Source organism: Pteropus alecto, unplaced genomic scaffold (genome assembly GCF_000325575.1).
Source record: "Pteropus alecto unplaced genomic scaffold, ASM32557v1 scaffold67, whole genome shotgun sequence".
Classification (NCBI taxonomy): Eukaryota; Metazoa; Chordata; class Mammalia; order Chiroptera; family Pteropodidae; genus Pteropus; species Pteropus alecto.
In genome coordinates this window covers 5,881,517-5,896,636 of record NW_006441061.1, presented here as the reverse complement: position 1 = coordinate 5,896,636, position 15,120 = coordinate 5,881,517, and the positions used below count along the sequence as shown (strand labels likewise).

The window sequence follows — 15,120 nt, the reverse complement described above, 5'->3', positions numbered from 1 at the left end:
GTATAATGTGATCCCATTTTTGTTTAAAAACTATGTACAGAGACACACGCACACAATTTTATCCATGGGAAGGCCATGTACCAGACTTATTTTGATGAGGTGCTATTAAGGTGGCTTTTTGCTTTAAAAATACCCAACTATTATTGTCTGAATTTTACTCACTGAGGATAAATTACCATCGTAAGAGATCTTTTAAAAAGGAAGTGTCTTAGTGTAAGAGGTCTGCACAAAACCCAACAGATATTCCCCCTCTCTTATGAAACTGCTGACAAGAGTCCAGCGAGACAATCGGAGAACCATACCAGCCCATGGACTTGCACTACCATGTGATGGGTCCTCAACAGAGGGTCTTTCATAAGGCTGATGGAATGATGTCGCCTGTTTACTTGAAAGCGTCTTCAAATGTGTTCCTGGTTGAGCCTTGCTGCAATAACTTATCAACCCAGCAGAGGGACCTCTGGCTTCTCCTAGCCAAAGACTGACCCCGTCCACCAGCTCCCGCGCCTGGGACCCCTACCTTGCCATCGGAAGCAGTGTTGATCCTGTAGTGGTACACCCTCCCTTCGTATCGCAGCGAGATGGACCTCTGCCCGGGGCTGCTCTCGCTCTCCCGCACCAAGAAGCTGCCGTTGATGCCACTGCTGAGCAGGTACTCGGCGGCGTTGCGGGACACCGGCCCGTGGTACCAGGAATGCTTCTCCAGACTGTTGACAGGAGTGATGTAGTTGCTTGGAACCCACCCCTGGCCATTCTTGGTTTGGGCTTCGCACCATTCCCCATTGTGATTGTAGCCTAAGACCCGGAGCTTTTCACCTGAGAAGAAAAGAACCAAATCAGACGCATCAGCTAAAAGGCTAATTCGTTCATTCTCACTTATTTTTGCATGATTATTAAAACTTTCCAAATTCTTAAACATCTACTTCATTTTAATAAATCCACATAAATATATGTATTTATAAGTGTGTAAAAGTACATTTTACATAAAGCTCCCTACTTGTATTGAATGCACAGATAAATATATAACCTGTTTTTATAAACCTATTATGTTTATTCGAGTGCTCTATTTCTAATATAAGAAAGCTTTTTAGGGAAAAAATACTTTTTCTTAAAGAAAGTGTTTTCAGTGTTCTAGGTGCCTTTATCAATATCAAATAAGGAAGCTCTGCTTTGCTGAGGATGACTGTACAGGAACTCTTTTCATGGAAAAGTGACTCTCTTACAGAGATGCTATTTAATATTTTGGATCTCTCTGCATCCCGAACTTTAAACCTGTTCTTTCAATCTGCAAAGGGGTCGACAGTCGAGCCACAGTGTCCCCTGATTTCTGTCTCTTGCAACCACCGCCAGCTGTCCACGCCCTTTTACCTTTAGTTATACTTAGAGTGTTGTCCCCACTGGCCACAAAATCATACAGTGCAACAAAAAGGTTGGGGTCATTTTCACTGGGACCAGCAAGAAGGTTTTCCTTGGAGTTCCAACGAGCCGCTTCGCTCAGACCCTGGGGCTCAAAGTCAGATGCTACTGGCCTTTGGAGGGCTTCTGGAAGAGAAATGAAAGAAACAGTAAGAAAAATTGAGAGGAAAATTAATTTTATCCACAGGAACAAAAAAAGTCCATGTTTCCAACATTATACATTCTTAATTTATTTCATTTCTTAACATCTGTACATATTATGTATTAAAAAGGTCACTAAAAACATTGACTCTCCCTTTCTCAACTCTTGTGAGAAATACTAAGTATTTTCATTCCAAGGTGATAACTACCGTTCTCAAATAGTTTAAGCTTTTCAAATTTATTAATGCAAAATGAATTCTGTTAGAAATGGAAAAAGCCCATCTTTGTAAGTCTGCCATTGCTTATGTTATAATATGGAAGGAAAGTTTCTAGCTTTAAAACATTTTTAAATGTATCATGTATTTTTAAATGTACGCATCTAATTTAAAATCCAATAGCACAGAAGGGTTTTTAATGAAAGACAAACATTTTCTATCCCATTCCTCTCTACACCCAGAGGCACCAGCTGTGTGTGTGTGTGTGTGTGTGTGTGTGCGCGCGCGCGTGCGTGCGTGTGATCACTTCCATCTCTAAACATAAGCTGCGTGGGAGAACCCCTGCTCGGCCCTATCCCTCCATCCCTCCGCCTCCCTGTGCCATCCTCTACTGGTTACCTTTGTGTTTTCAGTATCAGACTTACGCCTGTATTTCTTGTTCTACCAGCTAGAGACAGTATCTCTCAACTATTGACTTCCTAAGATAAGGATGTTTACATCCTACACTTCCTTCCAGCTTTCCTCACTCTAGCTTACTCTCGAATATGGCCTTCTTTATACTTTCTTTCACCTTGTGAAAAGTGTTTCTTCTATTCTGTAATAAAATTTTTCATGTTCTGTCTATACATATATTCTTAAAGTTGAAAACCAATCAACATCCCTTATATTAGGAATGTGTGACTATTGTTCACTATAGGGTCAAACGGTTCATCTTTTTTTTCTTGAAGTTTCTTCTTGTCGTCGTCTTGAATTATGCTCAAATTCTCTAGAATTTCTCCGTGATGACAAATGCGTACAAGGGTCCTTTGAAACCAGCAAATCTATTCCCAGTAGATCTTAACAATTGTAGGATATTATGGAGTGAAATTTGAATACTCGTTTAAGGCAACTACATTAAGAAATCAAACTTTTTTAAAAAGGGGAGAGGAGAAATTCTAATTCGAAAAGAACGGAAGGATTTACCATATGCTTAAGCCAAACTCAAATGGTAACAAAACAAAATTGTTTTAATTTTCTCCCTTTATGGATTTAAAAGACTCCCCTCTCCCCCAAACATCTTTTCTTGGGCAATCACACCCATCTCGGGGATGGGCCTGATTCTTCAGTATTCACTTAAAAAATCAAAAGAAAACAAACAACCCACTGGAGGCACCTAAGATATCTGAGAGACTAAGCTAAACTTCTAGAAATGTAACTGGAGAATTTTCAGAAATGGACATTCTTTATAACACTTCTTTGGAATAAATCAGTAAAATATAAATAACGAAGGTCTTTCGATTCTAGTTTTTGTGCTACTACTGACTGAAGTAAACCTAGAGGAACTGTTTTCCTAAGAGAGTAAACTGCAAATTATGTCACTACTATACTTGGTCATTTCATCTCATGAATAATGGGGGGCAAGGAAGAGGGTCTGGTAACAGCAACATTTCTTGGAATACGGAAAAGCTTTAGTGATGTGTCAGGCTCTAAAAGTATGTCTAGCGCCACTGTGATTGGGGATTGATCAATTAACCAAAAATAAATTATTATTTCTTTATTAAAATATGTGATCCCCCACCTCCATCTGAAAGTTCGCTGGTCAGTTTTGACTAAAGGGCCAAGGACTGTCCTTTCGAGTGTGGGCATCTGATTAGGTTGGGTGGTGTCTTCTTCTGTAAGTCACACCTGTAATACCTCATCTCACTTTTAGTTCAATTTCCTGAAGGTGGCGGGAGGATTCAGAGCCATTCGATATGTAATCCAGCGTAATCCCTTTCAATCGCTTATAAGTTGCCTGGTCCGGTAGCAGTGTTTAAAAAATTACCTGCCCTTATTGAGTCTGTCTAAAGCATTTTCATTTGCATAGAAACAATTCTCTTTCACATTTGATTTCACTGGTTTCTTATTACCCAAGTAATAAAAACAGCGAGTAGTATCTAAAATAAACAGATTTGGAAAGAAACACAACCGGCTCTTGATGTGGCCACGACTCAGTGGACCACGGTGGAGTCCCTATCCCGTGTGCCACGCCTCGGCACGAGGCACGCATGTATCCCAAAGGAAGTGGAGTGCAGGTCAGTTTGGCAATTTAGTTAAGCGGAAGTCAGTCGAAAGAACTTCTTTTAAGTAATGTAATTGTCATTATATTACTTAAAACTATTAGGCAAAGGATTCTCAACGTAAGAGAACCCTTGCATATCAAAAGAAAAAGACAAATCCTCCCACTTATGGAAAAAAAGAACCAAAACCAAGAATAAGCAATTCACAGAAAATTTAAATTATTATTAAACACAGAAAGCCTGTTAACTCTCTAGTAATCAAAGAAATGCAAATTATTCAACAAATTGACAGGTACATTTTCTTCAGTGTTCAGACTGAATGAAATGGGCACTCACACAATGCCAGCTCATATGTGGTACAGAAACTGCTGTGACATTTAGGAGGGCAACTGGAAATGAGAACCTGGCCCTTTAAAAATTCTATAACCTTTGATCTACCTGTGGGAAGTTATCCTAAGAGACCCACACGATGATCTGTACATGCTGGTTTTTGAATAACAGCACACGAAAAGAAAATACAAAAATATTTATCAATACAAGACAAGCTAGTTTGCGGTCTCATCCATAAAATGGAATATATTCATAAAGCCATTCGAAATAATTATTGGAAAAAATATCTAATGGCTTGGGAATATATTCCCAGCAATTATCAATTTTATAGAAATCGAAAATAGTCCAGAAGTAACTGCTCTGAGATGTGAACAGCAGTTAATTCGGGGGGGTGAGAATACGAACATGTAAAACTTTCTTGATTCTTTTCTGTATTTCGGAGTATTTCTCGCAATGAATGTGGATTTTTATAATCGGGAAACAATTACAAAAATAGAAAAACTGTTAGAAGCTGACACTTATATAATTGATAATTTAGCATGAAAAAGTTCCTGGGCGAGGAGGGGATCTTCTCAAGTCGTCCTGAAAAAGTATCTGTGCACTTCCCTCTGGTGTCCCCTCCTTGTGGCCACAGCATACAGCTCTGGCAGACCAGGCCCATACAGGAAATTAAACCTAAGTCATGAATACAGAAATGCTTTTCTTCTCAAATGCCATTTGACCTCTTCTATCAAACATTCTGCAGCATCTGGATTTGATCAAAGTTACATAATCAGGGGAAGTGGCCTGGAAAACACCTGGAATAGGCGGATCGCAGCTACTCGCCCACGGGCGACCATGGGAAAGTTTCAAGTATAGGTGAAAGAAGGGCTGGCTCTAACACGGAGGCGGATGCCGGGAATGTCATGTGCAGGGGTGAGGCCTCTGTCAGGAAGGAAAGGGCCTCCCACTGCTTTTTGATTCAACAGGACGTCAGGAAATCCAAGGCAGCCTCTCAATTTTCCTCTCCAGTTCTTGCTCCATTCCACAAATTAATGGCCAAAGCCCAAAGGGAAGTATTGCTCATGCATGCCTCTGGATCGAGACACTCAAGTGCAGCCACAGTCCAATCCCCAAACCTTCCAGTCAATTCCCAATCCAGGCTGATGTCAAAATTGACTCACGATGTATAAATGCCAAGTTCCTTGCTTCATTTCATAGCGAACTATGCTCGTCAACCTTAAAAATGATCACAGCTTACGAGGCCAAAGTTGCAGAATGTACTTCTATCTTCCTTGCATAATACGTGAACTTGCTGCCAGTCCCACTGTCAGGAAGTTAGACCCCCTAAAAAAGCCCAGTCTTCGTTAAAAAAAAGATGTCCCAAATAGCTCCCCCTCTTCTGTTCTTCCAATGAATGGCTCTTTTGGCTATTGTTAAGTTTTGGGAAAGAAATTTTAGCATCTGCTATTATTCTTATATTTTTTTGGTGACCATTTTCTGCAGCATCCTGAGTCATATTTTAAATACATTTAAGAATTGTATCTTTTCAAAAGTGCCCTTCAGCCCATGTAAAAACCCCACTGTTATCTCACCTTACTGTTAATGAAAAGGTTTCCATCACCAACAAAACTCAGGAGAAGTCAGTAATCAGCCAGGTAAGCACCAAGAATGGCGATATCTACAAAAGTGCCTCCAAACCGCTGAAATGCTACGGCTCCGACTACGAGAGTATCAAACGGTTTGAAAATGCCACGAATTCACTAGGCCTGTGCGTGATTAACTTTAGACGGTATTCTAAGAAAATGGCTTGGGTCTTTAAAGTGCAATTTAGAGATCTTTTATACAAAATAATCCTTTCTTCAAATTGTGAGTCACTGACCCACAATGTTTACAGGAGATTCTCTGATACGGCGTATCTGGTCTAGACTTCCAGGAGCTGCTGCTGCTGCTGCAGAAGCCCCTGCAGGCAAACAGGAAGAGAAGGAAAGTGCTCTTGAACTCCAGGGGCTGGCGAGGCTACTTCACAGTCCCGGAGGGAGAGAAGACTTCAACTCCAGGAAAAACACCCTGGGAAGCTTCCCACCTTCCTGTTGACACTGGTGCCCAAGGCCGCGGTTCCCTCCGGGGTGCCCTCTGCAGTCTTTGCTGTCCACCACGGGCATTTCATGCCCACCATTTCAGGGCGGAGGAGGGGTGAGAGAGCAGGGTATGTCTGATGTGATAAACTTTACTTTTTGCTCACATTCAATTATTTAAACCCATGTTGCTTTATTCCTATTTCCTTTGTGGACCCTTCTCTATTATCCTCCAGTTCAAGGAATCTCTAATTTAAACATCTATAAAACAGATCCTTCAAAAAAGAGGGAAAGCTTCGTGTTTTATTTCATACTCTGTTCCAACTGATGAGATCATGCTCAGACTATTCTCAAGTCAGTTTGCAACAGTCTCACACAACTTTTTATAATATGAGCTTAGAGGAAAAGTATTATTTCCCACAATTTGGACTTGTTGAAAGTCATTTTTATCTACATTCTACATGGTCCTTTATTTTGTAACTTACACCCGCACCCAGAGCATTTAAAATTATTTTAAACGCGAGTTTAGCTAAATACAGCTTTGGCATTAATTCACACTCTGAACAAAATCTTCCCGGCACCCCAAAACACTGTGTCAGCTCTGGAGAGCAGCGGGAGGGCAAGATGGTAACGATGCAAGGCATGGTCCCGTGGCCCCTGCTCCTTGTGGGGAAACAGAGTTAACGAACATCTGCACCGCCTCAAAGCGAAACTCCAACGAGAGACGAGCACTGCCCTGCAGGTCAATTTCTGACAACATGGATGGATGCTGAGGATGTCGAGGGCCAGGAGCTGCGAGGGGTCAGGTCAGCTCACTGGGGTTAGGAAGGAGGTGACCCTGAAGAAGACCGTACCCAGTAAGGGAAGTAGGATTCACAGGGATCCAAGGCCCCCTGACCCTCCCCGGCCACTGAGGGAGGGGTCTTCATCTCCACTGTGCCGTGGCCTCTCTCTGGTGATGCCTAGGGACTCCATCTCAGAATAAAGTGTGTAAATGCATAAAATAAATACAAAGGATTGCAAAGGAAAACAACTGTACTGAACGAGTCCTCAAATCATTTTATAAAAATTGTGATACAGCACTTCCTTACTAACGCATTAAATAACAAGAGCCAGTTAGGTAACTACTGTCATTTCAAAGTAGTCATCAGTATAGAAGTAATATTCAAAACCGTTATATGGTATGAAAATATCTGATATCTCCTGGTGATAGTCACAAGTACTGCTAATATTACTGTGGTTTGTTACCTATGTTCTTAAAAAACAAACAGACAAACAAAACGAAATGCCAATCTTCAGTTAGAGGTTAGTGAGTGAAATAAAATTTTGGGATTTCCCGTCCAAGGCCACAGGCCCCTGGACTCCAGCTCCGACCCAGGCTTCCAGGTTGTGAGCACCTGCGCTGCATGCAGATTCGGTTCTGCACAACCCAGTTTCCTGCCGGGGGGTGGGCCTACAAAGGAAGCTGCTATAAATTCGTGATTAGGCCAAATTATACAATTTCCTTTTTTAAATAATGCAGTTTTATTACGTTATATAGGCAGTAAGTAAAATAGGTTTCTACGGAAACCTTTAAAAAGTAAAAGGCTAAAAAATAAAGTCATTTAAATTAGCCCAAGGTTTAAATATTTCCCCCGGAATCTTTTAATATTATAATGTTCCTAGCAGGTCAATTTTAGAAAACAAAATTCTCCATTCCAACCTCTGTCCCTATCAGCAGTTCAAACAGTAACCTTTCTGAAGATACACAGTCCCTGTACCCTCTCCCTCTACCAAAATGCGAAAAAATACAAGGAATTTTATATCCCTTCTAAGGTTGCAAAGAAGTTTACGATTACTGCAAATGGAGCATGAAGACCCATGTGAGACCCACCAACTTTAGGCCACTGTGTTGTTGTCCCCTCTCCCCCTCTCATCCCATTAAGTTCACACCCACATTCTGGCCCCATTTCCTCCTAATCTCTGATCGGTCCTGTCCTTTCCGTGACCTACCACACCCTCGACTGGTTCCCCTTTGACTTTGCCCCATTTCATTCCAACTTCACACAGTCCCCAGAGGGGTCTTTCTAAAATGCAAATCTGACCAAGTCACCTGCTAAAGTCCCACCTAGATGGCTGCTGGCCAAGAGGCAGAAGACAGGAGGCAGCCATGTCAGTCGTCAGTCACCGCTTACCAGCAGAGTCGCCTGTGTCGACGTAAGGAACGTGTGCCTTCCAGGGACTGGGCGGTTTGCAGATGACACAGGAGACTCTGCTCCTAGCATGTAACACACTCTCAAAGAACGGCTGGGGTTGTCATTAGCACCCTAACTGGAGGAGAATCCTGAGCTCCTGAAGCAGACACACGAGGCCCTTCAGGGTCTGCTCTGGGACTGTCTTCTCCCATGACCCCAACTTTTCACCACAGCCTCTCCAAAGGCCTTGCAGCACCCCCGTGCAAACCCCGTTGCTGCCTCATCTGTGTGCACCTTGACACGTGCCACTCTCTCCCCTAGGACCCACCCTCCTAACCTCACTACCTCTAGCAAACCTCTGACTGCTCCTTCCTCCTCCCTGCTGCTTCACCCCCAATTATTTCCCCTTCACCTCTTGAGGGTATTTGGTGTCTGTTCCTATTTACCGCCCTATGACACATGGTAAGAAACCTGCTCACTCGTGCCTTGGGGTCCAATAAGCCTGGGTTCGGGGGTGGACAAACCTTGTTCACCTCTGGAAGATGTTCATTTCTGAGCCTGAGTGTCTCAAGTGCACAACGGGGCCAGAGCAGGACGGACCCGGCCGGGCTGTCGGGAGGGCTGAACACGCAGTGGATGCAGAGAATTTTTGTACGGATGTCAGGTGCGGTGTGCTTGGCTCTGGGGCGCTGCAGAGACTACAGAACAATCACTTCTTCTCTTACTGTCACCATAATAATGTAAGCTCCTTTTGGGCAGAGACCAGCGTTCCTATCACAGTCTGCAGCACGTGCCCCATGCAGTGCGGGACACACGGCACTGCTCCGTGTTCATTAAAACGAACTCCTAACGCCCTGCGGTTGTCTGTCTGTAGCAACAGGGTAAAATATTAAGTCATGACTGAAGAGTACACCCTGATTATCTGCTAACCTGTGACAGCAGAGAGCAGAAATGACAGACAGTAGAAACGAAAAGCAAATGCAACCTTCATGAAGGTCTAGGAAGTGCAATCATTGATTTTAATGGCAGGTAAAGCATGGCCAAGATCCTAAAACAAGGTGGAACACAGAAGTACATTTCTCTGCACTTTCAAAAGAAACAGGATTTGTTAGTCTCTTAAGAGGCAGACAGACAGCATGGTGAGCGCCCCATGCCTCCATGTACTTTTTGTCTGCGGGGGAGAAAAAGTTCCATGAAGCCCCGCACTGGCCCAGATTCAAACTGTCCACAGTGAGCATCCTAACCAGAAAAGTATTTTTCTTCTGTCACAGGCCATTTGCAACAGATTGAAAGCCCCCTGCACTCGCCACTGCGTGCCAGGCCTGGGATGGTTGGAAAGCATTCATTTCACATTTCCTGTTCTCCTTTAAAGCGTCATCAAGGACTCCTGGGTCAGTGGAGACCCGAGTCACTGAAGTGAAGGGGCTGGCTACTCAATGGCAGACGATCCCCTCGGAACATCTCGTTAGCCATTATAATTTCTACTGCCGACCTGAGTAACTGAACGTGACCAAAAAAAGGTATTTTGGCTCCAAAAGCAATGGCTAGTTCTATTCATGGCCTGCCTTTAGATTCGATTTTAAGGTATCAAATATACGATGCTATTTATTAGCTAAATTTGAGAACTGGTAAGATTGATAAGGATTAGGTCTCTAAAGAGAATTTAAGAGTAATGAGGTGAAAGTTTATTCAATGGCATGTGACAGAATAGTAGCTGATACTTCTGGAGCCTGAGTTCTAGCACGGTGCCAGGCGCTTTGCCTGCTCTAGCCCCCAGACCCACTGAGGGGACTCTGTCCACTGCACCAGAGGAGCGAAACGGAGGCAGAGGTGAGGTACGCCTCTGCCAGGCAGCTGCCCGTTCCTGTCTCTCTCTGTCGCTTGCACTTCTCTCTCGTGATCTCGCTCTTTCTCTCTCCCCTCTGGCCATCCTCCCTCTGTCCCTGGCCCCTGTCCTCCTCCTCTCATCTTTTCCCTTTCCTGTCTCACCCTGTCTGTCTGTCTTTGTCTTCAGGTCTGTGTGTATCTCCCCTGTGTGTGTCTCCTTCCTCCCTAACTCCCACCTGGGGCTCAGTCTCCCTCATCTGTCTTCCCTATCGCCACCACCAACACAGAGTATAACAAAGTTCCTACAATGTGGGCTAAGAAAGAAGGATTTGAAAACCAATTCTGCAGAACTCTCATTATCTGAGGACGAAGTGAGACTCTCAAAAGTCTGTAAGTAGCGAAGTTATTCTTCCAAATGGCTTTGGAACTATAACTTCACTAGGCAAGGAAACAAGATTGACCATAGGTGATAATTATTAAAGCTGGGTGATGAGTACAAAGGCGTTCACTATGCTACCTGCTTTCATCGTAGGTTTAAAATTTTCCATTTAAAAAAAAGAGTAAAAAAAAAAAAGACTATTTTATAAATCTTTCTTCTGTGTTTATGATCCATCATTACAGAGGAAAAGTTAAATTCTTCCAATGTCCCATTTGATCTTTAGTTCGTGTTATATATATATATTTATTTTTTTCCTGGTTTTATTGAGCTGTAATTGACATATGACAATGTATAAGTTTAAGGTATACGATATTATCATTTATGTATATATTGCAAAATGATTATCATAAGTTAACATCTATCATCTATCACCAGTTACACTTTTTTTCCTGTGAGGAAAACCTTTAAGATTTACTCTCTTTGCAACCTTCAAATATACAGTACAGTATTGTTAACTATACTCAACACGTTGTACAATATTGTTATCTGTTTTAAAAACCTATCCATGGATAATTTCTCCTGTTTCTATTTCGGACCAGTGATTACACTGGCAAGATTAACGCTTGATCTTACAACAAGGTAATAAGTAGTATGAGAGTTTCAGTTTCACATGTTTGGAGCTGTGCACATACTGCCTCTGGAGAGAAGAAGATGCCAACCATAAGCCAATGGAAGTTTTTTCTTCCACAATTAAAATAGTCGCCATGGGAATAAGAGAGGGTTAGAGGACAAAGAGATACTTTTCCTTAAGACCAAGGACAGGAAATATTAATTATGTGCATCAAAGCGAACTTGGAAACAAATTGTTTTGTTAACACCAAGAGAAACTATGACCGAGCTCAGCTCAATTCCATCATCACTTCAACCATGAGAGAGAGAAACTGGCAACGCCAACATTTCAGACTAAGTGTTTAAAATAACAATGGCTAATATACGCTAACACCTAGCTCTGTGCTAAACAATTAAAACATCTCATGTGAATCTTCCAACTCGACAAGGCACAGACTACTATGAGCCTTATTTTAGAGCTGAGAACACCAAGGCTCAGGGAGCAACGTGCCCAAGGTCACTCGGCAGCATGGATGGCATCTGGGTCCAGGCTGGCCTGCTGCAGAGCTGCACGCCTCCCATGAGAATGGGACCTTAGCAATTCCCCAGCCATAAAGCTCTCTGGACTTGAGGACATTTCAACTTTCACTTGAATCATCTCATAAATCCTCAAAACAATCCTCTAAGGTGGGCTGGACCAAGGATGTTTGTTGTCTCAGAGGTAGGGGAACAGAAAAGCTGAGAGATATCAGACAAAAACTCCAATCTCCCGACTCTAAATTCAAAAGTATTTCCAACTAAAGCGAACGGGGCCCTTCCTCCTCTTCCCTGGAAGGCTCACAGTGCTGCTATGAAAACTGAGGATGGCTATGAAGTGCTTAGTGCCATGGCCTGCTGCATCATAAATGCTCGAAAATTTTAATGACAACCCCAAATGAAAAGGATTGGTTTTCTATTAAGTTACAGAAAGAGCCTCAGATTTTCTTTGTAACTAAACAAGAGAAGTATCTGATGACGTCAGGAGAGAGTATTTAGAGAGCATATGCTTCTCTGAAGCAATTCTGAAAGTGTATCTGTGTGGCTGGCAGCACGTAAAGCATCTTCCAGAAAGTTAACTGCTGAAAAGAAGCGTTTAAAAATGGGCCCTTAAAATAAATTTTGAAAGTTCAAGAAGAGTTCACGTCTCGGACATTAGTTTTATTCCGCAGTACAGAACTTACACGTCCACGTATACCTGTGTTTGTATCTGCATACGTTGTACACATGAACAAATAAAAGCAAACTGAAAAAAAAATGGCCAATGTTTATGTTTTCTCTCACATCTCTAGGGGAAGCAACAATTGGAAAATTCAGTGTTTGAAGGAGATGGAAGACTGTAAAGCTAAATGTGACCGTGGTAAACAGCAGCTACTGCTATAAACATACATCTTCACAAAGCTGAAGCACAAAATTCAAATGCTATAAATGCTTATATATACGTAAAATATTTCTAAAAAAACTCCTGAGTGCCTCTGGGTAGGGAAACTGGATAGAAGACAGAATTACTTTTCACTAAATAAATATCCTTTAAAAAAATTTTTTTTTTTACCATGTACAACTATGTTAACATACACTTTTAAAATTTTAACTGTATAGCTAAAGGTAATCTTCTGGAAACCTAATATTTATCAGCATTAGGCTTCCAGAAGAGAAAAGACGATGGCCCTTATTTCAGGCATTAGTGTTTCTGAAGATACCATTTTAACATTCACAGAGTTGCAAAGGAGATAAACAGTCACAGTCTGGAAAGCATAGAGTGGCTAAAACTGGGCTCTCTGGAGCCACAGACAGCGTGCATTCAAATCCCAGCTCCACCACTTCCTATCTCTGTCGCCTTAGACCAATTTCCTAATCTTTGGTGCCTTAGTTTCCTCATCTACAAAATGGAAATGACCACAGGGCCATCATAAGAACTAAGCAAATGAAGTCATAGGATGCTGTAACAGTGCTTGGCACACAGGAAGCATTCAGAATTGCTTTGATAACTAGGCCTGAGTGGTAAGTAGATGCATGATCACAGTTGCATTTATAGTTGAACCTTCTTTGATAGAATGAAAAACCTGACCATATTTAATTCTCTCCATAACTTGTGATGACTGGGCCCCAGTGGGTGTCAATAAAACACTGACTGATTGATTTAGGATGTCAGTAAAAATGAAATGGCTAGATTACTTATCCAGATGTTGGCAATTGTTTTTCCCAAGAGACTACGCGCATCCAGTCTTTAAGATAAACGATCACTGAGGTTTCTTAAATTCTCTTAATTACAAACCAATAATTTCATTTATTTTCTCCAATTAAATATAACAACAAAATCGAGAAAACTACAGTGATATCTTCCTTGATGACATCTTAACCCAAGGCAGTCTGCTGTACCAGAATCTTTCCTTTTTTTTGAGACATGAGAACCAACATTATTTCAAGACATGCTACAATAGACTTTAGATTTCCCCCTTCTATACAATAATTAAATCAGTCAGGTACTAAACAAAACAAAACAAAACAATGTCACAGCTTTGCTGTGACCTAAGCTTTCCTCCAGTTCTGCAGTTAGGAAAGGCCATCATCTCCCCGGCCTTAGGCACCCATCTGCAGAACTGAGCGGTAATGCCTCACACTAACTCTTTACAGATGGTAATGCGAGTGTGTTCAGAATTTTGAGTGACTTGGAAAACAAGCCACGTATTAACTGAAGATGATTTTGGTTGCTCAGATGCCAACTTGTAGGGGACAAATAAACCATCTCCGCCGCTCAAATGCTAGATTGTGTGAGGCTGCTCCATCTGGACGAGCCTTTTCGGAGGCCCCTAATCCCAGAGAGGGAAAGGGATGGATGTCCATATACTGTGGCAAGAAGGGCCCATGGGTTTCACGTGTATCACTGGTGTTTACGGTTTGAGTTGCACATGTGACTCCAGGCAGGCCCTCAAGTCAAAAAGTTGGAATGAAAAAAAAGTTTAGACAATTAATGAGGCCTCTGTTTATTTCTCTATTTTAAAAAGAAAAAACATTACAATTTCATGGCACTACAGCAGAAATCCTAATTGTTCTAAAATGCGCTTTACATTTCTATTCCTATTTTAAGTCCTCAATGAAAATGATGGCGAAATACAAACAAGATTACATCTTTTAAGTCCGCTTAGCCTTTTCTGCTGAAAGTAACAGTCTGGGATGACCAGTCCTCAAATCAGATCCATTTCAGATCCATCTTTAAGCTTCAAAATGACGACCACTCATCATCCTCAAGTAACTTTTTTCTCAGCCGTCACCTCACCAGTACAGAAAACGAAAGACAAGAGGAAAGAGCGAACTGGGATTAGATAAGGAGAGCAGGACGGAAAGAAGGCAAAAGTGAACCGCTTCTGGCTCCGATTCAGTGGAGAAACCTAACGTGCGGTCCCTCCCCCACCCCAGTGCTCTGAACCCATTCAAAACCCTTCTCAAAATCTGGTGTAATTTCTCTGTTCTCTACTGAAAAGAGAGAAAATGCCTAAGACCTCTTCGTGGTCCGTAGGTTAGTATGGGGTGGGGGTGGGGGAGTGGAAAGATCACTTGAAATTCTGTACCCATAAATGGTAGAGCCGTGTTCCCTTTGTACACGATACTTAATGAAAATCATCTGTTTCACAAACACGGGTCGACCTTTTTGACACATAATTCCCACTTAACGGTGGAAATTCCACAACGTGGGCTGACCAGGCTGTTCAGGCCTGTGGAGTTCGCTTTCTCAAACTTTCTCCAGTGAAGCCCCGCAGTTGGGGCCCCTCGACACCACCGACCAACCCGACGCGGGCTCTCCCGGGGTTAGCGGCGCGGGCCCCGAGCCCTGCACCCCCACCCCCACTCCTCCACCCCCGCTCGGCCGGCAGCGCCCAGGGGCGGTCGAGAGAAAGAGAG

The 15,120-nt window shown here is 42.5% G+C and overlaps 1 protein-coding gene across 1 annotated transcript in view; it reads right to left on the bottom strand.

Annotated features, from left to right (window-relative positions):
• Positions 1-15,120, bottom strand: part of ABL1 (ABL proto-oncogene 1, non-receptor tyrosine kinase) — a 109,882-nt gene that overhangs the window by 26,867 nt on the left and 67,895 nt on the right. The window contains exons 2-3 of the mRNA XM_006918062.3: positions 1,366-1,539; positions 518-813 (exon numbers count right to left, since the gene is read on the bottom strand). Coding sequence (XP_006918124.1) covers positions 518-813; positions 1,366-1,539 — 470 coding nt within the window. The remainder of the gene's footprint in view (positions 1-517; positions 814-1,365; positions 1,540-15,120) is intronic.